This window comes from Tursiops truncatus, chromosome 3 (assembly GCF_011762595.2).
Source record: "Tursiops truncatus isolate mTurTru1 chromosome 3, mTurTru1.mat.Y, whole genome shotgun sequence".
Lineage (NCBI taxonomy): Eukaryota > Metazoa > Chordata > Mammalia > Artiodactyla > Delphinidae > Tursiops > Tursiops truncatus.
Window position 1 is genome coordinate 170,609,180 of NC_047036.1, and position 27,603 is coordinate 170,636,782.

The 27,603-nt window shown below is 65.2% G+C and overlaps 3 protein-coding genes and 1 long non-coding RNA gene across 11 annotated transcripts; 1 reads left to right on the top strand and 3 right to left on the bottom strand.

The window, feature by feature from the left end:
* Positions 1-84: 84 nt before the first annotated feature.
* Positions 85-2,793, bottom strand: FAM174C (family with sequence similarity 174 member C). Of its 2 annotated transcripts, XR_012331168.1 has the most exons (4): positions 2,471-2,793; positions 1,430-1,600; positions 1,233-1,349; positions 85-465 (listed from the first exon to the last, which is right to left on the bottom strand). XR_012331168.1 is itself a non-coding variant. In XM_033854936.2 (3 exons), coding segments are annotated over exons 1-3 (402 nt in total). In that variant the 5' UTR covers positions 2,755-2,782; the 3' UTR covers positions 85-464. The 2 variants fall into 2 exon arrangements, 1 of the variants encoding a protein (XP_033710827.1); XM_033854936.2 differs by lacking the exon at positions 1,430-1,600 and having other exon boundaries at positions 2,471-2,782.
* Positions 2,794-3,699: 906 nt separating this feature from the next.
* CIRBP (cold inducible RNA binding protein) lies at positions 3,700-8,555 on the bottom strand. 2 transcript variants are annotated; one of them, XM_033854935.2, is made up of 7 exons: positions 8,414-8,555; positions 7,242-7,350; positions 7,051-7,157; positions 6,819-6,957; positions 6,657-6,738; positions 6,470-6,540; positions 3,700-4,147 (listed from the first exon to the last, which is right to left on the bottom strand). In XM_033854935.2, exons 2-7 carry the CDS (start codon positions 7,342-7,344, stop codon positions 4,143-4,145), a joined length of 507 nt encoding a protein of 168 aa, XP_033710826.1. In that variant the 5' UTR covers positions 7,345-7,350; positions 8,414-8,555; the 3' UTR covers positions 3,700-4,142. The 2 variants fall into 2 exon arrangements, with proteins under 2 accessions (XP_033710826.1, XP_033710825.1); XM_033854934.2 differs by lacking the exon at positions 3,700-4,147 and adding an exon at positions 5,321-6,093.
* Positions 8,556-10,814: 2,259 nt separating this feature from the next.
* LOC117311846 (uncharacterized) lies at positions 10,815-18,628 on the top strand. Of its 2 annotated transcripts, XR_004526107.2 has the most exons (4): positions 10,815-11,336; positions 12,305-12,460; positions 12,672-12,952; positions 14,682-18,628. It is a non-coding gene; the product is annotated as an uncharacterized lncRNA (long non-coding RNA). The 2 variants fall into 2 exon arrangements; XR_004526106.2 differs by having other exon boundaries at positions 10,815-12,460.
* MIDN (midnolin) lies at positions 17,982-27,393 on the bottom strand. Of its 5 annotated transcripts, none has more exons than XM_033854945.2 (9): positions 27,258-27,393; positions 25,417-26,044; positions 24,288-24,375; positions 24,018-24,080; positions 21,943-21,999; positions 21,554-21,859; positions 21,253-21,400; positions 20,779-21,024; positions 17,982-20,041 (listed from the first exon to the last, which is right to left on the bottom strand). In XM_033854945.2, exons 2-9 carry the CDS (start codon positions 25,647-25,649, stop codon positions 19,764-19,766), a joined length of 1,419 nt encoding a protein of 472 aa, XP_033710836.1. In that variant the 5' UTR covers positions 25,650-26,044; positions 27,258-27,393; the 3' UTR covers positions 17,982-19,763. The 5 variants fall into 5 exon arrangements, with proteins under 5 accessions (XP_033710836.1, XP_033710835.1, XP_033710834.1 ...); XM_033854944.2 differs by having other exon boundaries at positions 21,253-21,397; positions 21,943-22,071; XM_033854943.2 differs by having other exon boundaries at positions 21,943-22,071.
* Positions 27,394-27,603: the final 210 nt, after the last annotated feature.

The following is a 27,603-nucleotide window of genomic DNA, read 5'->3' on the forward strand; positions in this document are numbered from 1 at the left end:
CCACATGGAGCCCAGGTCTGCTGCCCACCCCCCACCTGTGAGCCAGAGCGCTGGGTCTGGCCCACTGTGGAGCTGGGTACCAGCTACAGAACCACTGGCTGCCTTTATTGTCCTCAGCCCAGGGATATGGTGCTCCCAGACAGGCCCCCCAGCCCACCCGCCTACCAGGCCTCAGCTTGGGGCTGCCGCATCCCCACCAGGAAGGGTGATCGGCACAAGTCACAATGTGGCCAGGGGACCTCAGAGTTCTGCGTGCTGCTGCCGGGGACCCTCTGGCTTCCAGCCGGTATCCTGGGCGGTCTTGTCCAGGGGCAGGGCTGGGGCGGCTCCTGGCAGGCCGGGCAGGCCCCACACAAGCTCTTTGGCGGCAGGAAAATCAGCAGGGCATTCCAAGCACTGGGAGGGGTCCTGTCTCTTGTCCTTCCCACAAGGCCGCTGGAAATGCTGCCTTCCCGACCTGTACATCTGGAAACGAGAGGTAGGAGGTGAGAAGTGTTGGGTGGGGAGCCCGCCCCGTCCCCGCCCCGCCCCCGCCCCACTGTGCCTGTGCCTCTAACATGCCCAGCCCCCACCCCCAGCCTGCAGGCCCTGCCAACTCCCTACCTGGGGGAAAGGGGTGCCCCAACCAGGAGATGCCGGGACCAGAGGGATTCCCAGGCCATACCCGCACCTCCCTCGGGGGGCTTGGAAAGTCAGAATCGTCCTGTGGTCTCTCAGCTTCGGTGCCTGAGCCCCCGATAAGCTGGGGTTAAACAGGCCATCCCTCCCCGCTCAGGCCCTGTCAGTGGCCCTGAGCCCAGTGGCCACTGGGTCACCTCCGTTGTCAACCCTCTTTCTTTGCCTCTGCCATTGCCTCTGCCTGGGATGCTCTACCCCTGGCTGGGGCCGTGGAGAGGCCTTCTCTGACCCGCCCCCCGGCTTTGGTAGCACCTCGCAGTTCATTCTCCACCTCTGACGCTGATTTTGGCCTTCGGGGTCAGGCCCAGAGCAAGTGCCCACTGACTCAAGCACTGCAGCCCGTTCCCATCTTAAAGAAATGGGAAACTGAGGCTGGGAGATGGACGTCCCTGGGACGAGGCCACACAGCCTGCGACGGCAAAGCCAGGCCCGGCCACTGTTGTGTGCTGACCGCACTGAGGACCTCACCGGCCGACAGTCTTCCTAACTCGCTGGCCTGCTGACCCCACCCCCCAACCCAAGGAGCCCCTGAGGTGTGTGGAGGGCTGCCTTACCATCTCAGGTTCCTTGTTTCAAAGACCGTCTCCTCGTCGCTGTCCAGCGATGCCATCTCGGTGGGGTCCTCGGTGTTGGCCAGGAGCCCGTACCTCCTCTGCTGCGGCTTTTTCAATCTGGAAGCAGACCCAGGCTCGCTCAGCGGCCCTCTCATGGCCCTTCGCTGGAGCTGCTGACACCCTGCCCTGCTTCCCACCTTCTCCGATAATGCTCGTCTGCTCGACTCCCAGAGTCTTGCTGTGAACTTTCCGGTTCCAACTGCGTTTCTTCTCATAATGGTCACAATCGTTATGAGTTGCTGTGCACATCTCCCTTGGCAGGCCCCCAGGGCGTAGGCCCTTGGGCGAGGACCCCTGGGAGGGGGGCGCTGTAATTCCATTTTACTAATGAGACGACTGAGCCTTAGAGAGAGTTTGCCAAAGATATCAAGTAGAAGGCTGTCGCGGGCAGAAGGCCCGGCTCCTGACCACCACCAGGGAAAGCACGGGAACCTCTGTGGTGGATGTGGCACGTATTCAGATGGGAGACGAACATTGTATACCCACAGCAGTGTCAATGCAAGACAGAAAAGGCCCCTTCAGAGCATCTGGATATGATCAGCTCTGCGTGACAAAGGCCCTCTGGAGATCAGCCCCAGAGAGGAAGCCAAACGGGGAGGATGGGCCTGAGGAGGGGGTCACGGGCCTGCAGGAGGCAGGGCGTATGCCGCGGGGAAGGCAAGGGGGTCCTCAACTCTTGGGGAGAGCGTGGGCAGAACCTAAACACTGACGATCACAGCCAGCTCTGGGCTGAAGAAACAGGAGGAGCAAGGTGCGGGGGCAGGCTCCCGCCGGGCCCTGGTCAGGCTGTGGGCGTTAACTACAGGAAAGGATGCGGCCAGGCCCGCGTGGCAGATGCAAGTTGGGTTAGTGGGCGCTGCGCTCGTCGTCACCGGGCTGGGGGAGCCGCAGAGGATCCCGGGAATTCCCGGTGCCCTCATCATCCCGCAACCTCTAGTCTCGGTGGCTGCGTCTAGAAAACCAACCCCAACATCCCGAAGGAGCGGCTCGTCACGTGATTGCATGACCCCACCCACTCACCACCCACGTCCCCACCCACTCACCACCCACGTCCCCACCCACGTGACGATGGCGAACCGCGCCGGAGAGGCGGGGCTTTCGCGCCGCAGCACTTGGGGCGCGAGACGCGCGCCCATTGGCCGCGCCAGGGCAGCGGCGGCGGCGTGCGCCTGACGCACCTGAATGCCCGGATGAGGAAGTAGAGCACGGCTAGGACGATGAGGCCCGTAACCACGTAGAGGGAACGCAGAAGCGGCGAGTCCGGCGAGCCCAGCGGCCAAGGGCGTGTGGTGTTGTGCGGCGCGCCCGGCTGGCTCCCGTTCGTCACGGCGGGACGCGGCAAGAGCGTGGCCTGCGCGCGGCGCAGTAACGGGGGCGTGGGGTCCGCGGCTCCGAACAGCTGCACCGGCAGCAGCAGCGCCGACAGCAGCAGGAGCCGCGGCGGCAGCACACGCAGCCCCATAGCCCGGCGGAAGCGGTAGCCGCGCCCCGCCCCCGCGAGGAGCAGTCACTCACTGGCGCGGGGGCGGGGCCAGCCAATGGCTCGCGGGGGCGGGGCCTGGCTCCCGGAAAGGCCCGGGCCGCCACCGCCCCCGGCCTCTCACCTCGCTTCACCCGAAGCGGGGAAGTACCCCGCGCCCCGCTGGCTCCGCGAGCACCCCGCCCCCGAAGGCTCGGAGCCGCAGTTCTGTGTCCCCGGCCCAGAGCGTGAGCACCGCGGCTGCCCCGCAGGGGGACTACGGTGAGGGGACAGGCGCGACCGTGCCCTGCGGGCCTCCCTCCCACTTGGGCCCTGGAACTCTCGCGTCCCCGCCCCCAGTCACCCTGGGCTTCGGTGACACCAGCGCGGTGGCCCGCTGTCCCTGGCCCTGCAGGAGGGGAGACCTGTCCCGGCTGTGAGCCTGGGCATCCCGCCTTTGGCGGGGTCCAAGAGGGACCAGACACACCCCGTGGGAGAAGGGGGGGGTACCGGTGACCCGGACCTCACCCTGCTGAGACTTGAGGTAACTCGCCCAGAGCCCAAGGCAGCTAGAACCGGGGCTCAGCCCCAACGTTCTGCACCCCAAGACCAGGCCTGGAGGCAAACAGCCTGGGAAGGCAGGCCGGCTCCGGGGGCGGACAAGCTGAAGGTGCCCGGGGTTACTCTGACAAGGCCTCTGCTTGGCTCCGGGGGACGCGCCGCCAAGGGACCACCTCCTCCACGGCTCCCTCTGCCCGAGAGAACTGCCCTGGGGGGGGGGCAATGAACTGCCGCCTGGCCTTCCGCGTCTGGATCCAGCTCGTGGCCAGAACGAAGGCCCCAAGAGGAGGCTATCTCTAGCGGACTCCCCGCCACAGCTCCTCCAGCCAGGACTCAGGCTGAAGCTCAGTGTCCGCCCTCCACGACGCACCCCACACCAGACTCAGATTTGTGGGTGTACACACCATCCCTTTATTCAAATGCACCTTCCACATTTGTCTTGTCACATCGCGAGTGAGGACTGGCCGCCGTGCCAGCACCACACGCCCATCCTCCTGGAGCACCTTGAAGCCCCGCACCCCAACCTCGCCAGTGAAGCACCTGCTGGAAAGACGGGAGAGGTGAGAGGGGGACACGAGGGCTGCTCCAGCAGGAGATGAAGACGCTGCCCCCGACAGAGGTCACACAGCCAGGACGGGGGAGAACCCACCACAAGGGCCAGGGCCACAGGGCCACATGTCTCCCCCGCCGAGAAGCACTTACAGGTGACGGGCTGCAAGGGCAGGCAGCTGTGCCGCTGGCTCTTGCTCCCGGGTGAAGTTCCTCCTGGGGCAGTGACCCCAGATCGTTGTCGCTCTCGGGTCACCCTTCCAGGTCGCACTGGCTTCCATTCAACCTGCCAAAGCAAAGGAGTGTTAACCCTGACACCCTGGCTGAGCTCACAGCCGCCCCTCCCCGACTCCCGCGAAACCATCCACAGCTCCTAGGAGGGTCTCAGCTAGTCACCGGGGCCAACCCAAGAGGCCCCGCCACGGGCCAGCGTGCCCAGGGCGGGCCTGCGCCTTTCAGACGGGCCAGGCCACTCTGTGCTCTTAAGCAGAGCCAGCTACCCACTTGGGATGCAGCTGCTTAGAGATCGGCGCGGGCTCTGAGCAAAAACTCATGGCAGCAACAGACATCAGAGAGAGCTAGTTAGGAGTGTGACTCAAAGAGGTCTGCAAAAGACAGTCAATTGATGAACAAAAAATTCCAAAAGGCGGGGCGTTTGGTGGTCTCCAATCCTGCTCAACTGCCCGGGCCGCTCGCCTGGCTGCAGGCGGGGAAGGGCAAACGGCCGGGGTCTGCCTTTAGTTCTAGCTTGATTTTTTTTTTTTTTTTTTTAAAAGGAAAAAGAAAAAGCAAAAAAGTCAAAGGAACATTCCCCGGGTACACGACTTTACTTTCAAATGAGCTCTCAACAAGAGGAGGGATGCGGACGAGCAAAAGGAGTTACCTCGAATTACAGGACTATCTCCACATATGAGCTAGCCCAGGGAGCAGCTTGCGTCTCAGAGCTTTCTGTTGGGCGCACAACACTTCTGTCCTCCGAGGGGCTGCAGCTTCCATAGGCTAGCAGAGAACGCTCAGAACTTGTAAAGCAACAGCAGAGCTAGCTAATGAGCCGGTCAGTCTGGGGTCACCCGGGGACCCTGCCTGTGTCTGCTCTCTGGCCTGCTTCTAGACTAAGGAGTTCAGGGTCAGCGTCGGGCGCCCGCGTGTCCACCGTCCCTGCTAGGCTGCCCGCCCCATCGAGCCTTCTGGCTGCCACGGCCAGAAGCGCTCCGGGGCTGCCCTGCGGTCCGAGAGCCCGCTCCCGTCACCCACCTGCTCGCCTAACTGGGGCCGGTGGTCGTTGGCTGTCACAGGGGCCCAGCCAGCGTCACTGACCCTGCCTTTCTCCTCTAGCTGTGGCAGCCTCGGGCGGGACTGCGGACCTAGTCCTCTAGCTGCCCTCTCCGCTCAGGTCTGCCTGCCTCGAGCCCCTGCAGGGCGCGTGTGGTGCAATCAAAGGGAGATGGTCAGAGCGAGGTTCATTCAGATGGTCTTTTAATCGGCTTCGTGAAGCCAAAGAAAACTGCGTACAAGAATTCCTTCACCACTTCAGATACAACATTGACGGGATATGCGTACGTCTTCCGGCAAAAAAGGACAATATAAATACACATTTTCAAGAACCTCTCGGGGATGTCTGCAAGTCTACTGTGGGTCCCACACGACAGGTGGGCGCCCGGGCCGGGCCAGGGCAGCCCGGGTGCTCTGCTGCCACCCGCACGGTTCTACCACGCTACACTCAGAAACGTGACACCGAGTTGGAAAAAAGCTACAACTTGCTCAGCTTCCGACAAAGAGCAGATTCAGAGTCTGTTCAATCTCAAAGAGAAGTGACTCGGGGCACCCAAATTCATGGGGCCAACCCCACTGAAAAGAAAAAGAAAAAAAGCAACACAACCGAAAACAAAAAAACAAAACTCTCACAACCCCTGGTGATTTTCTAAAAAAAGAACTCTTGGCTCACGGTAAAAAGGTGAAAGTAAAACTGGAAGTGCTCTTCAAAACGTTTTTAAGACTCTTAAAAACGGACAGCGCTTCCTTAAAATGCAAAGTGTAGTAACGAGGCCATCTGGGGGCCAGAAGCAGTCAGGCTGTGTTTGACAAGATCAGAACCAATAAGACTACAAAAGTGGGTACAAGGAGGTGTGATCACTACACATTAACGATTCAGCGGAGCTCCCAAAATCTTTAAATATACGGCCATTGGAAGGACGATCTCGAGCAGGAAGGATTTTTACTCGTTGTGTGTAGCTGAGAACAAGAAGCAGGCACAGTGTAAAGGCGCTGAAGCACGCGACGAGAGGCAGCATTCCACTCCCGGCCCAAACCTGGGGGCTCAGCCCTGGGGGCTCGGGAGCGACCAACCCCCCCCATGGCCGAGGGTGGCGGGCACGGCCCACATGCACGGATGCGGCCTGCTCTGCTCGGTGGGCCCTCGCTCTCCCTTTCCTCCTTGGTCAGCCTGGTTTTGCCTTTACGTTCTGTGGCAGAAGTGGCTGCTGGCACCGAGACCCAAGAGGACAGTCTCGTCCCTTACGGGGCAAACATAGTGACCGGGTCTGAGCACTGCCCAGAGGGCACCGAGGCTCACTGAGCTCCCACCACAGGCCCTTGGAGCGCCGCTTACCGTAACTGTCGTAGCTGTCTCTGTAGGACCCGCCCGAGCTCCGGTCACCGCAGCTGCCACTCTGACTCCGGCTGCAGGAAGGACACAGGTGAGCGCTGGGGGCCACCTCGGGGGACTCTCACCAGTCCCCGTGCCAGCGTCCCCACAGAGCCTCCCAGGCCCCCCTGCGCAGGACCACCGCCCGTACCTGCTGTAGTAGTCTCTGGAGCCTCCATAGCCCCCACTCCTGGACTCGAACCGGCTCCCCCCGTAGCCGCGGTCCCCTCCTCCTACAGACGGGACGGGAAGGAGAAGTGAGTGTCAGCTTCTGCAGCAGTGCCCCCACCTTGTCCCTGCAAGTGGCACTCACCTCTGGAGAACCCACGGCCCCGACCTCGGCCCCCGCGGAAGAAGCCCCGGCCCCCGACAGAGCCACCTCGGTACCCGCGGGATCGGTTATCAGACGATTTGCCAGCCTGGTCGACCCGGATCTGCCGCCCATCCACAGACTGGAGACCAGAAGTGGACACAGTTAGCCTCTGCACCTCCCGCCCTCGGTCTACAGCCCGGACCCACTGAACCCCAGAGCAGCCGGCCCTCACCTTCCCGTTCATGGCCATCATGGCGTCCTTGGCATCGTCGATGTTCTCAAAGGTGACAAACCCAAAGCCCCTCGATCGCTGGGTCTCCCTGTCCTTCACGACCACCACTGTGCAGGGGAGAGGTCCGCGGTCAGCACCCAGCCCTCCCCGTGAGCAACCCCACTCAGCCACCAGTCTGGCACCAGCCTCACCTTCTGAGATCTGTCCATATTTTGAGAAGACCTGCTCCAGTGACTGCTCGTTGGTGTCAAAACTCAGCCCTCCGACGAAAAGCTTGCCTTCATCTGATGCCATGGCGGCCTGTGACAAACATCATCAAAAGCCTCAGAGGTCCTGCAGGAGCTTTGAGACTCAACGCCCCCCCCCCCACTTTACTTTATACAAATAACGTATGTTTCGGGGGGAAACGCTGGGAAACTATTTTTCTGCCCTTTAACCATCCCAAGCCCACACCCAGGACTTAATTCAAACAAACCCTTAATTCCTTTATCACTTTGGGTCCCTGGCCGCTTTTCTGTGTTTGGGCCAACTCCGCTCCCCAGACTGGGGTCGGGGGGGAGTCCCTGAAAGCTGGGGCCACACTGCGGTTCTGCAGTACTCAGTGCTGCCTGGCTGTGGAGCCCCAAAACTCCAGGCAGGGGACTCCCTCACGGGACGTTTAGGGGTACACCCCGAAGGCAGGCATCGGCCACCATCGTCACTGGCTGAGTGCACCTTGGTTTCTGCCCGTTGCAAACAGCGGGGGGACTAACTCCTAACCCGACCGTCGCGGGGCGGGCGGAGTGGCAACGTGCTTGGTCCACTGCAGGGCGCTGTGCAGGCGGGGCGGGGACTCTGCGCCGGGATATCAAAGCGGGGCGGTGCTTATACCGACCCTTTACAGGCTGGTAGCCTACGCTGAATGGCTCCGAAATACAGGCCAGAAGGCGCCCTGCAGCACGTAACTGGGACACAAACTTGGGGCGTTGGGGGTGGCACCGGGGTTGTGTCGCCCTCGCACTACTCCAACGGGAAATCGGGGAGGAGCCCCAGCCTGGCCCCACCCACGCGCGCATGCGCCCCACGCCACTCCATCCGGGCACTCGGCGCTCCCGCCATTTCGCAGGGCGCAGCTTCGTGCTCGCGGCCGCCATTTTGCGGCGGTGTCCCGCTCGCGAATACCCTGGCCCACGGGGGATGCCCTCCGACCGCGGTTCGGCCCGGTCTCCGCTGCCCCTCGCCGCCGGCGGGGCGGACTACACCCCGGGCCCGCCCCGGCACCGCCCCCGCCCAGGGGCGTGCCGCCGCCGCCCCGCCTCCTCCGGCCGGCCGCAGGCCGCCCGCCGCCCCGGGCCCGTGGAGCCGGTGCCGCCAGGGCCCTCACCACTGAGTCGGGCAGGTCCCTGGCGCAGGCGGGAAGACGGCACAGCACAACGACCCGAGCCTCCTAACGCGCGAAGTGACTGGGGGGGCGCCCTGCGCCCGCCTTATGTACTTCTTCGCTAGGCCCCGCCCCCGAGCCCGCCCCTCCGCCCCTCGCTGGCCAATCCGAAGCTCTGGAGGCCGTGGCTGTGCCTCATATTCATGAGCTGGGGGCCGGGCCTGTACCGGCCGCGCCCCCTCCCGCGAGCGGGCGCGGGGCACAGTGAACGGCGGGGACGCGCATGGTCCGCAGTTCCCCGCCCGCGCGCGGGAGGCGGGGCCAGTGCTCGGCGGGGCGGAGCTGACCCACTTCCGCGCGCCCGCCCCCCCCCCCCCCCCCCCCCCCCGGCCTGTGGCGGAGAACAAAGGGGTTCGGGCGGCTTCTGCCAGTGGCCCAAGCCTCCTGGAAACCTTCTGGGAGTCGCTGGAACCCAGACCTTTGCGGTGCTCCCGCAGTCGGCGACTTACCGACCTCACCCAGGTCCCCACACCCACCCGAGATCAAGTTCTCGGACACCTCAACTTCATGTGAACCCCGATATCAGTCATTATGTACTTGCCAACATAACCGACACCCCAGAACTCTCAGAACCCCAACGTTCCACTTCGTGTGATCCGCCCCAAGGCCCGCCCAAACCCTAACACTGAGGCAACTCCATTTATGTGGACCCCAATATTCTCCACGATCCCAATTCTTCCTGCTTCCCAACTTTGGGTCACCCCAACTTCACCCAACCCAGTTTGCCTACGAATCCCAAGCCGCAACCACACCTAACTCCCACCCCAATCCGGACTTCACCCAGTCTGGTGCAGCACCCACACGCCACAGTCACCTGGCCAGACACTTTTTTCATCCCAGCTCTGGACCTCAGGCTGACCTCGACTTGGGCTCTCAAATCCACCACTGTGCCCAACTCTTGAGTCTCCACTGCACCCCAAAATTCAGCTCAGCCCCCCATCTCCCTTTCACCGCTGTGCTCCAGCCGCCCACCAGCACACCCAGAACCCACTTGGCTCCTCCCCCTGCATCTTTTTTCTGTCTGGGAGTCCTGAGACCTCTGCTATCGGAAGAACCAGCTTTGCAGAGATCTTCACCCCCAAGGCTGCTCCTGGGAGCCCCTCTTGTGGTCACCCCTTTCCCCCTGCCCAGGCCTTGGCTCATGTTACCTTCTGTGGCCCTGGACCCTTCCATGGGTGGAAGAAGCTAGTGCAGACCCCTGCCTGCCCAGACCAGAGGCCCAAGCTATACCCCTGCCCCAGAAAGTCTTCAAAGGGCATACCTTCTGCATAAAAGTTAGGGGGAATTTGAGGGACTTCCCTGGCTGTACAGTGGTTAAGACTCCGCGCTTCCAATACAGGGGGCGTGGGTTCGATCCCTGGTTGGAGAACTAGGACCCCGAATGCCGCACGGCACAGCCAAAAAAGTTAGGGCGATTTGAGAACAGAGACCCCTGCTTTGCTGCCTACCCCAGGAAAGTTCCATCCCCACTCCAGGCCCCAGACTCGGTGGGTCTAGCTGACGCAGTAGGAACGAGAGCATGGACACTGTCTCCTGTGACAAGGCCACTGGGACACCCTCCTCGGGCTCAGGACCCCTTCCCCCAGGCAGCAGCTCATGACTCATGGCAGCCATGTCCGCACCTCGTCCCCCCACGCCACAGCCCCCCCCCCATACAATTCCCCGTCAGCCACAGCCGGCTGCTCCGTCAGCCACTCACGCAGGGCGGTTACTAAAAGGAGCAGAGAGAATCAGCACTCAGCTCTCGCCCTCCCGCCAGGGCCCATGGAGGGGACCTGGGGCCAGGCATGCCCAGCCCAGGAGTAATCCCCTCCCTTCTCAATCTGCTCCCCCAGCAAAGTCAGGTCGGCAGCTCCTGTCCCCAGACCAGGCGAAGGGGTCCTTGCAGTCACCGGGGCCCCTCATCACTCTTTGCACCACCCCCCGTCCCCGCCCTCACTGTTCTGTGGTTCCTAGTCTGCCTTCTCCTGGTTTTGTGAAGTTCCCTGGTTCATTCATTCATTCCACCAGCAGTTATCAAGCGTGTACTTACTACGAGCCTGTTGCTGGGTACGGGGCTCCATGCGTACCCACGACTGTCCTGGGTTCCCATCACGGTGTGGACCTTTACCTATGGATATCTATGGATACCATACCTTTACCTATGGATACCTGTCCCCAGGTGCGCCTGCACCGGATATTGTGTGGGAACTGTGTGCTTGCGTCTCAGGTGTGTTACCTGTCTGCCCACCTGTGTTTCTGCGGCTACCGACGTCGGCGTGTCCCTGTGACTCGGTGTGTACCTACGACCTTGTGAACCCGTGAGGGGCGAGATGGGGGACTGGTCTCAGGGGGCTGGCACCACCTTCCTCCCTGGAAGGTGATGCCAGCTCCCTCGGCCGCGACTCCACGCTCTCCCCGCGGACACAAGGGGGAGCTACGGCCTCGCTGTCAGCCTGGCCGGGGGCTCCCGGTCCCGCCCCGCCGTCCAGCCGACGGCCGCGAGCACCAGCGTGGGAAGGGGCTCCCGTCCCGCCCTCAGGCCCGCCCTCGAGTCTCCGCCCAAGCGCTGGGGGGTGGTCGGCGAGGAGGGGACTTAAAATAGCCGCGGGCGGGGGCGAGGCTGCTATTCACGGCCGGGACACGCGGTGCTCACCGCCTGCCCGGCGGGACGGGGCTTAGGCCGGAGGTCCCCGTCTGCACACTCACAAGACGCCCCTCCCCGGGCGCCCGCCGAAGACCACCCCCGGGGCTGCGCCGGCGTTGCCACGGAGACGGGGGCGGGGCCTTCTTGCTCCCGCACCGCCCCCTCTGTCCTCCCCGCCGGGTCGGGCCCGCCGGACGCCGGGTCCTCCCCCGACCCCGGCTAATGACCGGGCGAGAGGCGGTAATGAGCGTCTGGGCTCGGGTCGGGCGTGGACGGGATGAAAGGCGCGTGGTGGGGGGGAACCCTGGGGCCGCGTAATTACCGGCCCCTCCCGGCCGGCCAGGCGGGGGCAGGGACGGTGCACCTGGAGGCCGCCCGGCGCGGGCGCGGAAGTGGACCGCCCTGGCAGAGACTCCAGCCCGCCCGCCTGGCCCAGATCCCCGGGGCTCAGAGCCAGGGAGGGGGAAGCGGGGACTGGATGTGTGTGTACGTTGCCAGGTGTGGTGCACATGTGTGCCGTGGGCAGGGGACTCGTGGGTACAGAGATGGAGAAACAAGGTTTCTGGGGACCATGCCTGTGTGAACATGAAAATGGGGCCGTGTGCCTGTGCACATGGCTGTGGAAGTGTGTGCATAGAACTCACACGTGTGTGTGTGCGTGTGCACACATGGAAACATGTTTGCATGGTCATGCCTTATGTGCAAGAACACAAGGGGTTGTGCGTGGACCCCAAAGCATGTGCATAACCAGGATGTGGGATCAGCCGGGGACAGCGCTGCTGCGTGTGCATGACGCGGGGGAACCGGGACTCACAGATCATATGTGCCCATGGCTGGTGGCGTGACTCATGCCCCTGGGGTGGGAACATGCCACGCACTGTCAGCAGCCGCCGGGGTCTCTAGGGCAGAGGAGAGCTACAGGAGCCCAAAAGCCAGGAGGAAGAGTTTAACTTTAACTGACTCCCCCGTCCCCACCCACCCCGTTTCCCACCTGCATGAGTAGGTGGGGACATCTGAGATCCCTAGGTGGCTGCCAACTGTGAATTGGCAGGAGATTCAGCTGCCTGCGCCCTGGCCTCAGTTTACCTCCTGTTCCTAGGAGGGGTCTTCCTGGCGGAGGGGGACGTGGGAGGGGGCACCTGGGTGGAGCTCCCTGTGACTCATGGCCCAGGAATGTGGAAGCTGCCACTCTTCTGCTCCTGCCCCAGCCCCCATCCCAGAAGTGCAAAGGCCAGGCAGCGCATCGGCCTTGCTGGTGACCGCAGTCCCCATCAACGGCAGGCACACGGGCTGTGGAATGGGACCCGGGGGACACCCGGAGGCCCACACCAATAACATGCATTCATGCAGAGGACATACGTCAGGTGTGTATGAAACGCCAGGGCCTGTGCATGCGCAGAGACCCCTGTGTGCTCGTGGAAACCCCAAAGCTTGCCTCGGTGGGGGCTGGGGATGCAACCCCCTGGGTTTCCGAGACGGGGGGAGGGCTGAGGTTCACAGCCCCGCCCCAGGGGTGGGAGGAGCTGACCCCCACTGATGCCCTGTCTGCTCCCTTGACCTTGGCCCCACGTACAGGCTCCCTGCAGGCACACAGAGGGGCCGAAGCACCCCTGACTGGGGCTGTGGCATCTCCATGGCAACACTGGAGTGGCAGTCATGGAGAGCACACCCCCCTGGGGCAGCTGCCAGAGGCTCAGGGAAGACACCTGTGTGTGTCCAGGCGGCCGCACACAGCAGTCCCACATCCTGGCCCCCACACCCAAGCAGGAAGACACAGGTGCCCATGGACCTCGTCCAGCCTTCGATCACCATCCCACCCTGGAGTGTCAGCGATGGCCCGGTGCCCAGCTGTGCAGGTAGGCGGTGTCTGGGCTCCTGTCTGAGCCTAGGGTGCATCATCTGAGAAGTGGGCACAGCAGCAGCATCTCCTGGGATCAGCGCGGGTGATGGAAGGGCAGCCGGTGACAAAAACACACCACGGAGCGGCTCCCAGTTCTCTGCTGTTCTCTCCTTTCTCCGTGTCTCAGGACACTCAGGGAATCGCCGGCCATGCCGGAGGAAGCCCCACTTCTTCTGTGGGCGCACACAGGCCCCTGCACCTGCCCCAGCCCAGTGGCCGGCTCTGCTCGGCTGGGCCTGCAGGTGCGCACGGTGCGTGGGTAGTGTTTGTGGCTGGAGCGTCCGCGGGTTTGGGTGCCGCCTCGGCTGAGCTGCGTCTCTGAGGGTCTGAGTTTGAGCTGCCTGGTGTGACCTTCAATTTTGCGGGTTTTGTCAGCGAGGTCTTGGCCCAGGGTGAGAGTGGGTTTTGAGGGTCACACTGTTGATTGAGGTTGTGGCCCCCAAAGTGTAGCTTGGGGCGGGTTTGGGGGTGTGGGGGCGGTGTGCATTGGGGTCCTTGTGCTGCAGAGCCGGAGCCTGTCACTCAGGTGGGATCGGCATGTACCCGTTGACTGCGGAGGGTGTGCAGCGCGTGTGTGGGACGGGGAGACGGGTTGGTCTGGGTCTGGTGGCGGTAAGAGGCCCTGCGTGGGCGTCTGGGCTTGTGTTGATTTTCTGCGAGGCCTATGGATAGCGTCTGGGGTGTGGGCCGTGTGCAGGGCAGATGTAGCCAGCTGTCTCGGGCCACCGGCTCCGCCTGCCGGCGGGCGACCTCCTCCCCCCGACCCCGTGGGGCCGGCCCCGCCCACATTCCAGAAGAGTTAGGGGGTGCCCTCCCCATTCCCCCGCCCGCTCCCGCCCTCTGACCCCGGCTCAAGCCCACTCCTAGCATCCCGGGCACCGAACGCCGCAGCAGCTGGCCCCAGGGAGGGGCGGCGAGGCGGGGGTGGAGGCTGGAATGTGTGCGGGGGGTGAGGGAGGGTGCCCCCGAGAGGGGGCGGAAGCGGGGGAGGGGCCAGGAGGAGGAGCCGGTGAGACCGAGACGGGAGGAAAATAGAGAAGAGACCTCCAGGGAGAGATGGAGACCCGGACAGAAATACAGACAGGCCCAGAGATCGAGGAAGGCGGAAAGGGGAAAACAGAAAGACACAGGAAAAGAGAACTCAGAGGGAGCAGGGAGAGGGGCACACGTGGGTGGGGGGAACAGAGGCAGCAGGCCAAGGACAGAGGCCCCTCCGAAGGGCAGTCTCCAGTCGTGGAAGGGCCCCAGGTGACAGCGGCCCCGCCCGCACCTGCGGGCTGGACGCTCTCCCATCCCGAGTGACACCGGCGGCTGCCTGTCCTCTGCCCTCCCAGGTCTGGGCGGCCGTGGGTGGGGCCCCAGCACCCTCGGCCGTAGCTCGGCGACTCCCGTTCCCAAGGTGCCTGGAAAGGAGGGCGTTCCCGCCAGGCGCGGTAGGGGTGGCTGTGCTGGGGCAGCCTCCGGGTGCTGGGGGTGCCGGAGTTGGCCCCAGCGGGGCACCACTCCCTCTCATCTTTCTAGGGGCCTGGCTCCTCCCTGCCTTCTTCCCCAGCCACCCCTCACCGCGTCCTTTGGCATTTCAAAACCGTGCAGCTTGCCCCAATTACCCATTTGGCCGCCCCCAGGGGACTCTGGCCTCCAGCAGAAAGACGTGACCCCAGTGACCTTCTATTGCCCGCCCACAGCCGCCTCATCATCCCAGAAGCCAGCACCTGGATCCAGGCCTCCGACCGGACTCCACACTTTGGTAGCCACACCTGTCCACACCGCCAGCTCCAACCCCCATCAGTCTCAGGGCTCTCTGCCCGTCCGGCTAGCCCCAGGGGCTAACCTCGGACCAAAGGTTTGCTCACATCCTCGCCACCCGGCAAAGGCGACCCTGTTTACGCCGACCGCGGCCTGCTGCCTTTTCAGAGGGGACTCCTGGCCACAGCAAAACTGCGCCTCAGCCAGGCAGCGATGAGGACTTCCTGCCGCCATAAGCCCCCCCGGGCCCCCAACTGTCCCGGCTCCTGGCTTGTAGGCTTCCAGGTGCACAGAGGCGTCTCCAACTGCTCCCCTCCCCCAAATCTCCGAGCTCCCTGCAGCCCCCCTGCCAACCACCTCACTGTGAACCAGAGGCCACGTTCAGACAATGCCCCATCGGTCCCTTCCCAGGCCTCTCCGAAGCCCAAGCACAGCGTTCAGAAAGCTCCTGGGGTGTTCTGGCCTTTGCCCTCTCCACCCGCCCCTCCTCCCTGGGGTTCCCATCTCATCCCCCCCCAAACCAGACTTGAGGAATCACCCCTTTCGAGTCCTTGCCTTCGCCTTTTGGTTTAGGACCCCAAATGGACTTCCCAATTGTTCCCCAAATGCACCCGCTTTCACGTCTTCAGACATTTGCACACGCCATGCCCCCCACCTGGGGCACCAGTTCCCTCTTCCTATCCTTGGCAAAGTCCTATTCCTTTGGCAGGGCCTCAATCCAAGTGCCCTCCTCCCGCTCCTCGCCCTGCGCTCCCCCCAGCCCGGGGCTCGCGCACACGGGGTCGTGAGGAGGGGTCAACAGGCAATGGCCCGGCTGAGAATGGGGGGGTGCACGTGCGGCGCCCCCGGGTACGCCCCCTCTTCCGTCCCGGAGCTGCCGCAGGCGTCAGACCCCTTGGCGCGCATCCCGCCTCCAAACTGAGGACGGCCGCACGCCTCCGCGCCGCGCCGCGCCTGCGCACTCAGCCGGGCCACGCCGCAGTCCCACCTCCGGGCGGCAACCCCGCGCAGCTATTGGTGCGTGCGGAAGAGCGAACGACGTGGCCACCAATGAGGCGTCCCAGAAGTGGGCGGGGCCTGGGCCGCCCGACGCGAGGACGGGGGCGGGCGGGGCGCCCTCCCCACGGTGACGTCAGGCCCGGTTCGCGGCGCGTTGCCATGGAAGCCGCGTTTCCATCCCTGCGGGCTTCCGGGGGCCGCCCCCTCCCATTCAACTTTTTCCTCAATGGGGGGAGGGGGCGGTGCAGGGCTGTCCCCGCCCCCTGTGATTCCGCGGCCCCTGCCTACTCTGGGCCTCGGTTTACCTTTCCGTGCTGCCCACGCCCACGTGGCCTGGCGTGCTGCCTTTCCGGTCGCTGCACCCCTTGGCTGGGCACCTCTCCACTCAGCCCCCGCCTCAGGTGTGTGCGTTACAGGCTCGCGCAGTGGGAAGGGGCTAATGGCCGCAGCACCCAACCAGGGTGGAGTTCTTCTAGGACTCCCGGGCAGGGCTGTGACCCTCGGACCCCAGGGCTGGGCGCCAGGCAGCGCCCTGTGGAGTGAGTTCCCCGGCAGTAGACCAAGTGCCCCCTGCTCTGCAGCATGCAGACACAGCCCCCGTGATTCAGCGGGTGCCGCCATCTACTCCCTCCTTCCGCATCTCCCACCCAGCCCTGTAGCGGCCACCTGGGTCACAGCCCTGACCTCCGGGGACCCGGCTGCGTGGGCAGGGGGCTCGACCTGAGCTGTCCCACCCACACTTCCACCCTGCGGTCCTCCGGGCCCGCGGGTACGTTTGACCTGAAGGTCTGAAGGGATCAGCCTGACCTGAGTATCCTACCTTCCTGGCGTGGGCGTGCGATGATTTGGGGGTGACAGGGTGGCAGGAGGGACAGAAAGGCCTTAGCAAGCTGCTCCCAGGACACTCCTGGGATTGCACCTGTTTCCGTTCCCCATGGGCGGGACTCCTAGAACTGAGGCTTGGGAGGGCAGGGTCTTGGGCTATAAGAAATCAGCCCGGGGATGGTGGTCGCTAACGTAACAATCACCCCAGTGCTCTGGAGCAAACGGTATTTCTCTTCGGGCCTCGGTTTTCTCATCTACCAAATGGGAGGGTAATTAGTTCTCTTAGGTGGCTGCGTTAAGTGAGGAAATACATGTGAAATGACCTTCAGTGTTGTGATTGTGTGTCTTTGCCCAGCCCCAAAGTGGATGAAGGTGGGACTCGCCACCTGGCCCGGCCCTCAGGGAGCTCCAGATGGGCAGGGGTGGGAGTTGCAGACAGGGGAAGTTCCCAGGCAAAGCAGGGGCGCTGGCTAGGGGTGTTCCTGGGTAGGGCACGGCCCGGAGGCTTAATCCCGATGGTCAGGGATGGGGAGCGCTGGAATGCAAGGCCGGGCAGGCCGAAGGGAGTCCACGCAGGGCTGGGGTGGAGCCAAACCGGGAGGCCTCGAGCGCCAGCCCCAGGCCCTGGCTTGACGGTGGGAGGGAGAGGGGGTGCTCTGGAGGCCTGGCGCCATACCCCGGGGGGGGCTCGGGTCAGGGTTCCTCAGGCTGGGCCCCCCACGCGTGGGCGGGCAGGTGGAGCTGCTTCCCCGTTTCTGGGGCTGGGGAAACCGTGGCGCAGAGCCTGCAGCCAGGTCTCCCTGGAGACTGAGTCCCTGGGCTCGCCTGCAGCCCACTTTATTATTTATTTATCTTTGCGGTACGCGGGCCTCTCACTGTTGTGGCCTCTCCCGTTGCGGAGCACAGGCTCCGGACGCGCAGGCTCAGCGGCCATGGCTCACGGGCCCAGCCGCTCCGCGGCATGTGGGATCTTCCCGGACCGGGGCACGAACCCGTGTCCCCTGCATCGGCAGGCGGACTCTCAACCACTGCGCTACCAGGGAAGCCCCCTGCAGCCCACTTTAGAGCCTAGAACGGAGAGGCCCCACCCAGGGCACGCAGGCTGGCAGCCCCATGCCCACACCCTGCAGGACTTCCGGCCTTGGGTACCGGGAAGTGGCCGGCCCTCCCTCCCCCGCCAGGCGGCTTCCTGCCCACCCTCACCCCAAAGCGGGGAGGGGGCGTGGGAACTGTTCCGGGACGCGCCCCTCCCCCCGCTGGGCGCCCTGGGAGCACGTTCCACCTCCCACTCCCTGGGGTGGCGGGCTACCCCAGCATCCAACCCGACCCTCCTGAGACAGATCACCCCCTACCGTACTCAGCCCACTCTGTGACATCCAAGACCACCCCGCCCCCCGAGATGAGCAGGCCGGAGGTTCACTCGTTTCATTTTGTTTATTCCTTGAAATCACGGTGTTTGTGGAGGCTGTTTTCTTTTCCAATTTCATGTTTTCATACAGGAAACTCCCGCAAGGTGCTGGGACACCCCACAGCCCGACCCCCCGAGGGTGGGTAATGCTTTCTTGGGGGGGGCCCTGGAGAGGGCAGAGAGGGGTGGGCGGTTCCTGCCTGGGGCCTCCACTCTCAGACCAGCGGAGGCACAGACGTTATTTAAAAATAGTTAAAAAAAAAACCCCATCAGAACACACATTAAATAGATATCCAAGACAGCGCTTCAAAAACAAACCCGCCCCTTTTTTTCTTTTTTCTTTTTTTTTGGAAAAACGAAAACAAAAACAAAGATCCTTGACCCCTACCCTCTGACCCCTCCCTGCCCACCCCCCCCCACAAAAAATGTACAGAGCTACAGTTAACACAAGATGTTCACATCTGAAACCATTAACTTTAAACACATAATCGGGGGCAGGGTGAGGACCTGGGGTTCATCTAGGAGGGAGGGGCAGGCAGAGGGCGAGGGGTGTTGCGCAGCACAGAGGGGCGGGGCCAGGACGAGACTGACAGGTGGGGGGGCAGGGCCCAAACATCTCCTTTATCAGTAAAAAATAAAAGTGAATGAAAAAAACCCTCCACCCCACTGAAATGGCCCCAGTAAGGGGGGAGAGGTCTGTCCCTCTGCCCTGGGGGATGCCCCTGGGGCATGGGCATGAGTGGGGAGGGTCCAAATTAGACCAGCAGCGAACCCCCCCCAAGGGGGTTAATGCTACACAGCGTTGCCCCTCCTGGGGTTTCACAGCTCAGCACCCCCTCCCCTCCCCTCCCAGCTGCCGGAGGGCCCCCAGACACAGTCCACAGGCCCAGATCCCTCAGGTTGGGTGGGGAAGGAGGGCTGGGGGCGTCAAGCCCGCCCCCCCAGCCATTGCTCTCCGTATTTTTCAAGAGATTCCCAACCACTATTGGCTCAGTCAGAAAATTAATAGTCTATAAATACCCCAAGCTCAGAAAAACGGGGTGGGGCGGTGGGGTAGCGCTGAAGGAAGTCCCACAGTGCGTGGACGGGGTGCAGGCTGGCGGCGGGCACCACCCCTCCCTCCCTCTCCTTTCCTGGCAGGAAAGGGTCCCCCCCCACGCACCCCAGCCCACACCGAAAGGCAGGCTCTGGCCAGCCTCTCCCCTGAAACGGCTTTTCTTTTCTTTCCCAGGAAAAAGAAAAATGGAAAAGGAGAGACCAGGAAGAGAAAAGAGTACGGATGTGGAAGAGAAACAGTCCCTGGTGGTCAAGGTCGCACCTGCCGAGTTGTTTTAGGGCCAGGGTTTGTGGTGGGGGCCTCTCCTCTCCGCGGCCCCCTCCCCTGTCTGTAAAGTGCATAATGAGGCATCTACATTTTTGACTTCAACCTGAAAAGGGTGGGGAGGGCGGCAGAACGGAAGTGGGGGGCGGCTTCCTTGTCTCCGCTCTCAACCATCTGGAAAGACTGCTACATATTTGGAGCTTGGGAAGGTGGGCGGGAGGGACCCGGCCAGGTCGGGGATGAGGATGGGAGATGGAGGGAGGGGCGGGCAGTGTGAGCCAAACCGAGGAGGCAGGAACCCAAGTCCATGGAGAGTTCGGAAAACCACGGTAGGAAGTGAAATTTCAAAAAAAAAAAAAAAAAAGGCCGCATAACCGGGAGGGGGAAGCGCCCCACTGCACCAGCCGGCCGCTGGCCCTCCCGCGTGGGGCCACGCTCACAGGCCACCCTGGGCGAGGGACAGGGTTCCTAGGCCACCACGAACTCTGACTTGATGTCGGGGTTCACTTCTGGCTTCCAGACGGCGTCCTCGAAGTCAAGGCCCAAGCCAGCTGCCTCACTGGGGCCGCCGCCTCCCCCGCCGCCGGTGCTGTCGCTGCGGCCGGCCTTGCGGCTGGGCGGCCAGTGGTAGGGGCCCCGGGCATCGCGCCGGGCCTTTCTGCGGAGCCGTTTCTGCTGGAGCAGCAGCTGCAGGCGCTCCACCTTACAGCGGGTGGCTCGGTTTTCTGTCTGCCGCAGCCGGTCCCCTGCAGAGGCGGCAGTGACCATGACCCTGAGCGACCCTTGGAGGCCAGACCCCCAACCAAACGCGAGGACCCCCAGCAGATGGGCATCAGGCCCGATCCAGCTCTTGTGGACGCTCCCGCCAGCGAGTGAGTGGGTCAAGAGGGTCTGCTGGACCTTTAGGTCATTAATTCCACGTCTGCTGAACAGCAGGCTGTGAGCTCCATGAGGGCAGGGGCTGGCCTGAGCCGGGCACTGGGGACACGGCTGGCATAAAAATGAGCTGGAGCTTGAACCCTTTAGGCTATTTCTGTGACCCAAGGTAGGACTCAGGCTGTGCCCTGGTTTCCCCTTTGAGACCGGGCCTGGGGGCCCACATCACGGTTCTACAGGACTCCGGAGGCATCCGGAATAACGAGATGGCTGTGGTGGTGGGGCGGCGGAGGCCGCCCTTGAGCGGGAGGGGGAAGCTAACCCCCTCCTCAGCCTGACTGGCCCATTCACAGAGGCCCCACGCACCATCTGGAGAAGGTGCCCGAGGGGGGCGAGGAGGAAGTGAGGATGGACTCCCCCCCCGGGGAGGGCACAAAGATGCTGTGTGCCCCCAGCACACACACTCCCTTCTCTACACGCGCCTGCAAAGCAGGGCGAGTGGCAGCTGGCGGCCCCCTCCCCGCCACCAGCGGCTCAGCTGCTCTGAGAGGCGCACAGAGGGGCCTTAAGAGACCCAGGACGGGGTGGGGTGGGGGTGGACACTCACCCGGGGGCTTGCACAGGCGGGCCTGGCTCAGGGAGGCCGGGGTCGCAGCCGCCAGCTTCTCGCAGGAGGTAGTTTTGGGGGCGAGGTCCGGGGCACACTGGGCGTGGCACCGCAGCTGGGTCAGCGATGGGGGCATGCCCTGGTAGTGCCGCGTGGCACTCAGGAGGTCGTTGAGGATCTGCAGGATGGTGCCGATGTCCCGCCTCGGCCGCCCGCTGCTGTCCTGGCAGTTGGGGTGCAGCGTACCTGCGGGAAGGGGTGTGGATGAGGACCCCAGTGGTGGACGTGAGGCCTCGGCAGTGCCCGGGTCTCACATGTGCAGGCGGAACCCTGGGTGACACGGGCGCTCGCACCCACCCATGAGGACACGTGGCTTGCTGTATGGCCGGGCACACGCGTGGGGATCCCGGGGAGTGTGTCCCATGCCTGGCGTGGGTTCACGTGACTGCTCGCAGGGCACGCCATGACACCTACCAGAGAAGGTCCCTGAGAAGACCCCCGGGGCGTGGTTCACGAAGCTCTCGATGACTGCGCCAGGTTTGCGGGAGCGGGACGTGGGGCTGCCCCCGGCGGGGGACGTGGGGCTGGCACCGGTGCTGGCGGTGGGGGAGCAGTCCATCTGCTGATGGGGGAGGGAGGCACATGAGCTTTGGGGTTCAGGGTCAGGGGATCACCCACCAGACCAACACCAGCCCAGGGTCTGGGGACGGCCCTTGATACAAAAGACGTATCCAGGGCTCTGACGTTCTCCCACCACGTCCTCCCCCAGACTCACCTCGGGGCAGGTGGCAGAGGCCGAGTGGGAGCGGAAGGAGCCGGCCGTGACAGGGGAGGACGTGGGCGCAGGGCCAGTGGGCACTGGGGGGACGCGGGTGGCACTGGACACTGGCCGGCAGGGAGAGGACACAGGGGTGGTGGTCACGCTGGGGTCTCCACGGGCGGCAGCAGCGGCGGCAGCCAACACGTGGCGGTGCTGCAGTGGGGCGTGCTGGGCTGCGAGCTGCAGCTGGACGAACATCATATGGTCACCCACGCGCAGCGCCAGAGTCAGCGGCGAGCGGCCGGACAAGAAGTCACTGACCTGCAGAGAGCGGCCCGTCAGCCCAGGGCTCCAGCCTGTGGTGCCCCCAGCCCGGCCCGGCCCGGCCCCCCGCGCTGCGTGACCTGGGGCCTCTCGCCGCCCCTCTCTGGGCTCTGGGGTCCCTGTCGGTGCCACGGATGCTTAAATAAAATGAATCGGTATTTCCGGAAGCTGCCTCCGCCAGCCCGGCCCGGGCTGGGCGCCGCTGGGGGCTGTGGGGGGACAGAGGCGGGTGAGACGGGGGCCTGGCCCGCCCTGGCCAGCTTGGTTCTTTCAAGGGGAAACCGAGGCCAGAGGGGGCGGGGCCCAGCCAGCAATCACTGTTCTCAAAGAACCCTCACCTCACACCTCTACCCCACCCTCTCTCGCCTGTGAACACTGCAGGGGCCTAGCTCAGGCCCCCTCCCAGCTAAGCCACTGGAACAGCGAGTGGGCGAAATTCCTGGACAAATTCTTGTCCTAACCTTTGCTTTCTCAAGATAAATATTTATCTGTCCTGGGCGGGGCCGAGGCTGAGGGGGAGGCGTTGCCTCTGCGGGCGCTGGGGGGACCCTGACCAGTTCCCTGGGGCCCGAGTTTCCCAGGGCTTCAACACAGCCCATTCAAACATGAACCTTCAGTCTGGCAGCCCCTTCGCAGCGGGCGAGGGGTGCATACCACCCCCATCTGCACTGGACCCCTCCTCTGGGGCCCGGCCAGTGCCGTGCTCTCCCCGGGCAGGGATGGGGCGGAGGTTTCTGAGAAGTGACACAGGCCGCGATGACTCAGAACCACCCCCTCCCTGCTGGCAGTGGCTGGCGTAACCTTCCCTGCTTGGGGGCCATGGGGAGAAGGCAAAGGAGGCGGGCCGAGCGCAGCCCCCACCCCGCAGTCCCTGTGCACACGCCCTCCCCAGCCCCAGAGATGCCCTTTGCAGGAAGGGCCTGGGGTGGCTTCCCAAGAGCAGCTGGGGTGTCCCCCCCCACACTCCACCCTGCAACTTCCTCCCAGGGGAGGGTGAACGGGCAGGCATGACTCGGTGCCAGGCGGAGAAGCAGCTCTGGGAGCCCAGTCACTCCGCCCAGAGCCTCCCATCTCCCTCCTGACGTAGACACCCTGCAGCGGATGTGAACCAAACACGCCCAGGGGCCCCCTGCCAACCACAGCCCCCCCAGGAGCAGGGAGCTCAGTTCACATCTGCCCCAGGAAAGCACACGCTAGCCCCACCCGACTCCAGGGACCCTGGCTCTCCCCCCACCCCACTGCTCCTCCTGACGGCAGACCACCCAGCTCCTGGGTCCCCCCCCCTCCTCCGCGCCAGCTGGCTGGTGAGGGCAGGATGCTAAACGCCGGGAGGGGGCAAGGGCCTCAGGGCAGGAGGAAGGGAAGCCGCTGAGCAGGTTCCTGAGGCCGGGGACCTGCCACCCCCACCCTGGCAGCGGGCAGATAGCTGAGGCCTGTGTCACCCTCCTGGGAGGAGGGCCCTGCTGCCAGAAAAATGAGGAAAGGAGGAGGAAAGAAAAAACCTGCAACAAAACCGGGAACCCAGTGTGGGCCAGCCCCAGCCTTCCTCCTCGTCGCCCTCCCGGCACTTACTAAATATTTCCCTAACATCCTGTCTGGTCTGTGCTGGCCCCAGGGGCTGCGCGCCCCTGCCCCCTCCCCCTTTTGGGGCAGAGAACAAAGGGTAGAGGGAGGAGGGGGAGGGGTGACTCCCCACCCCTCGCAATGGGGTCACGAAAGGCGGAAAGAGTATCACCCAGTCCCATCCCTCCCCCCCCCATCAGAAATGTTAAAAAGGTCGCTCTGGGGAAACCACAGTGGGGCAGGGGGGAGAGTGCCTCGGCACGGCTGGTGAGGCTGGGGACGCAGGCCCGGTGGTGTGGGAGCATGGGCCAAGGTCACCCCGCAGGCAGGCTTGTGAAAGCTAGGCCCCCTCCCCCATGGCGGCCACCGTGGGAGAGAAGGCTCTCAAGGTCAGATGGTGAGTGCTGGGGGGGCGGGGAGGAGGAATAGGAAGCTGGGTGACCAGGCCAAGCTGGCACGAAGGCGGAGCGGCGCGTCCCCTCCCCTCCTCACAGGCCTGCTGGGGGCACAAACAACCCCCAGGCCCTCCAGAGTGGCCGGGCACTGGGCCTGCTGCCCCCAAGAGCCAGGAGGGGGCCGGCGCGGGTCTTACCTGGGTCTCAGTCAAGCTCTCGAGGGCCTGCATCACAGACTGTTCTGGCCTGGAGGCCTGAGACTACAGAGAGAGGAAGAAGAGACCCTGAGGGCGCACCCGAGCACCGGGGTTGGGAGGGCCCCGCTTGATGGGTGGGGTGGGTGGCCCGGAGGGGAAGGGGTCCAGTGTGTGATGGGGACTGTGCTGGCAGGGGAGGGGACTGCGCTCGCAGGGGAGGGGGCTGCCTGTCAGTGCGGGGCCTCGAGGCGCACCGCCCCAGCCATTTACCATGAGGCCCGCCTCCACGGTGGGCACGAGCGTCAGCTTGCTGCCATCCCCCACGCCGAGCTCCTGCAGCTTCCCCGAACTGAGCCGGCTGAGTGGGGAGGAAGGAAGAGGGTGAGGCTACACCGAGACAAGGCAGGGGCTCGGAAGCGGAGTCCGCGGGGGAGGGCTGGGCTCGTGAGGTAGAGACAGACGTCCATCACCCCCACCCCTTCCTGGTCTCCAGATCCAGAAACCTGAGTGTGTGCGTGGTTGAGGTCAGACCCTGGGAGCCCCTGCTGACGGTGCAGATCCCTTCTTCCAAGGAACCCCAACTCTGGACTGGGGGCACTCCCTCTGCGCCTCAGCGAGGCACGTTTTCACCATCTAGGCCCAGCGAGTCCCTTGGCACCCTCCCCCAACCCTGGGGCCGCCCCCCTGTAATTCAACCACCGGGGCCTGGGCTGTCCCTGCGGGCCAAGCGCTTAGCCTTTCCGGGCTTCGCCGGGCGGGCCTCCCCTCCTCCCTCCCTCCCTCCTTGGCGCAGGCCGCCGCCGCGGCCGCCGCTCAGACAAAGGAGACCCTCCCCCTCCCGCCCCTCCCCCACCGGGGCCCCTCCGCTGGGGATGGACACTGCGTGTCCCCAGAGGCCCGCGGAGGGAGGGCTCCCGGCTTGGAGGCGATTTAAATGGCGGGGGAGGAGGGGGAGACTGCGGGAAGGGCTTGGTGGCGAGAACAAAGGGGGGCAGAGAGACGCAAGTGGGGGGAGAGGCAGCCAGACGCAGAGGGGGCCGCCGAGCAGATGCGGAAGCCGGCGGGTCGCAGGCAGAGGAGGCAGCCGCCGCGCCCCCCACCCCCGTAGCTGTGACCCCCGCGCCGCCCCGTACTCCTGCCTTCCGGTGGGGGACGCCGCCTAAGCCCGACCCGAGGCGCCCTCGCAGCCGCCTTTGTGCAGCGACCCCGGGCGGGGGAGGGGGCCAAGACTGGCAGGGCCGAGCAGAGGGCGCCCGAGAGCGCGCGGCGCGCCCCCGCCCCCCGTCTGGCCGCCCCCTTCCTTCCCCGAGCGGCGCGCTCTTTGTTCCCGCCCCGGGGCCGGGGCCAGAGGGGGCGGCGGGCCCGGGGGGCGCGGGGGCTGGGGGCGCGCGGTACCTACGTGTCTTTGTGGAGCAGCGCCAGGCGCTCCTTGGGCACTTTGAGACGTTGGGACAGCCTCTTGCGCAGCCCCTCCACCGTCTCGTCGGGGGGCACCGACAGCTCGTAGCGGGTGCCCGTCGTGCTGTGGATGGCCAGGCTCATGGGCGCCGTCTCGGCCGCCGGGCCCAGCTCGCAGGCACCGCCGGGGGCACCGCGCCGGCAGCTCCGGGCGCCGCCGGGCTGCGGCTCCATCCCCGGCCCGCGCTGGGGGGCTGGAGTCCGCGGGGCGCCGCCAATTCTTGCCGCGCCTCCGGGCAGGGCGGGGGGGCTCCCCAAACAGGGGTCCTCGGGGCCCCTGAGGGCGGGGGGCAGCGCGCTTTCCCTTCGAGAAGGTCCCAGGAGCGGAAGGCGAATCAAGAATCAAAAATCCGAGTGGCGCTCCGGAGTCGCGTCGGCTCGTCGGGGCACCTTCCTGGGTGGGGACTACACTCTCAGCTCCTTTCAAGGGCGGCGGGCGCGGGAAAGGGTCCCGGAGGAGGGGGCGCCACTCAGCCGGCCGCGCTCAGGGCCGTCTGCCGCTCGGGCCGAGCTTCCCCGCGCGTCCCCTCCCTTAGCAACAGCCGCCGCCGCCGTCGCCGCCGGAGGATCTGGGGGTGAAAGTAACAAGAAAAAAAAGTTATAATGTATCAACGTCCCGAAGGGCGGGGCCTCCGCCCCCTCCCATTCACTACTTACTCCGCCGGCCCGCGCCGACCAATCAGCGCGTGCTGAACGCCCAGTCGGCCACACGGGCCGGCCAATGGGAGCCCCCGCGGCACCGCCCCACGTGGCCGCGCGGGCCCACCCCTCGCTCCGCCCCTGTCCCGTTGGCCAAGCGGAGCGCGGCAGGGGCGGGGCCGGCGCCGCTCTGGCCCGCCTCCGCACCCCCGCCCCGCCGCGGCCATTCATAAGGCCCGGGCCCGCAACAAAGGGCGGGCGGCCCGGCCCGGGGGGCGCGGGACCCAGGCTTGGGGCGGCGCGCCGTGGGGGAGGGCAGTGGCTGCGCGCCGAAGGAGCAGGAAGCCGGGGCCTTCCCTAAGCGCCGATCCGGGAAGCCGCCGCTAGCGGAAGCTGGACGCTGTCCCCGCGCCTCGTGGCCGAGCCCAGGCTGGGGCGCTCGCGGGAGGGTCGGTCCGGGGTGCCCCCCACCCGTGAGGCGTGAAGCCCCGGCAAGGGGTGGAGCTGCGGGCGGGGCCTGCACCCCCGTGGCCGGTGCCGTGGTGACGTGGCCGGTGCCGGAGAGGCCCTCCCGCGCCGGTGCCACCTCGCGTCCCACCCCCGTCCCGCCGGGCCGGGCCCGCTTCCCGACTCGCGCCCGCCCGAGCCGTGACGTGACGCGGCGTCCCCGGCTGCGCCCGCGCGCGCCGCTCGGGGCTGCGGTGAGTCAGCAGCGCCGGCGCGCCCTCTGCCGGCCCCACCTGGGAGCGCTGCCCGGAGACCCGGGGAGGGGTCGCCGAGGCCTCCAGGGACGGGGGCAGTCCGACGGGACTGCGGGCGTTGTGGGAGCCTCGCTAGGGGTATGAAGCCTCCAAGTCAGGAGACTGGGGCCTCACATTCGGGGAAACTGAGGCCGGAACGGCAACTAGCTCAAGGTCACTCTCGGGGAGGGGGAGTGCCCGGGGGGCGGGGCGGGGGCAGAGGTCCCTCCCGGGCTGTGCTGGCTGCGCCGAGTGCCTCCCACTCCACGTCCCGGGGGGCTTCCCAGGGCTGGAGACACCTTTGAACACTGCCTGCTCAAAGAACAAAGAAAAGTGGGACACCCTCAAGAGCCTAGAGTGAGAACCCCCTTCCTCGGCCCGCGAGGTCCCGCCCCCCACTCACCGGGAGAGGCAAGTCCGAAGTCCCAACTGTCCTGAGTGTACCCACGTCCAGGCTGAGTGCGCGGTGGCGGAGCCGGTCTGGGGCCGAGCGGGCGGCCCCCGAGCCTTTATCCGCGCCGCCTTCCCTCGGGGTGGAGTTTGGGCGGCCAGGGGGCGGGGGGCCGGGCAGGCGGTGACGCAGGCCGGCCCCCGCCCCTGCCTGCCGGCCAGGGCCCTGGGGCGCCGTCGGGCCTGGGCCACCCGCCCCCTAAATCTCGCATTTTAAACGGGGAGGGGGTGGCGCTCCTTGAATGCTACGAACCTGGGGTCACGGTCGGCCGCGTTGACGACTCGGGCGCACCCGCACT

Bases quoted from the DNA above. Each gene is read 5' to 3' on its own strand.
- MIDN (XM_033854943.2), bottom strand. From the start codon at position 25,649: ATGGAGCCGCAGCCCGGCGGCGCCCGGAGCTGCCGGCGCGGTGCCCCC. The intron at 21,401-21,553 runs GTGAGTCTGGGG...CTCCCCCATCAG, and splicing joins CCTCTGCCACCTGCCCCGAG to CAGATGGACTGCTCCCCCAC. The intron at 20,042-20,778 runs GTGAGTGTCCAC...CCGCCTCTGCAG, and splicing joins CCGCCTGTGCAAGCCCCCGG to GGGACCGGCTGCGGCAGACA.
- CIRBP (XM_033854934.2), bottom strand. From the start codon at position 7,344: ATGGCATCAGATGAAGGCAAGCTTTTCGTCGGAGGGCTGAGTTTTGAC. The intron at 6,958-7,050 runs GTGAGGGCCGGC...TCTGGTCTCCAG, and splicing joins TGATGGCCATGAACGGGAAG to TCTGTGGATGGGCGGCAGAT. The intron at 6,541-6,656 runs GTACGGGCGGTG...TCCTTCCTGCAG, and splicing joins TCCAGAGACTACTACAGCAG to CCGGAGTCAGAGTGGCAGCT.
- FAM174C (XM_033854936.2), bottom strand. From the start codon at position 2,754: ATGGGGCTGCGTGTGCTGCCGCCGCGGCTCCTGCTGCTGTCGGCGCTG. The intron at 1,350-2,470 runs GTGCGTCAGGCG...GTCTGCTTCCAG, and splicing joins TTCCTCATCCGGGCATTCAG to ATTGAAAAAGCCGCAGCAGA.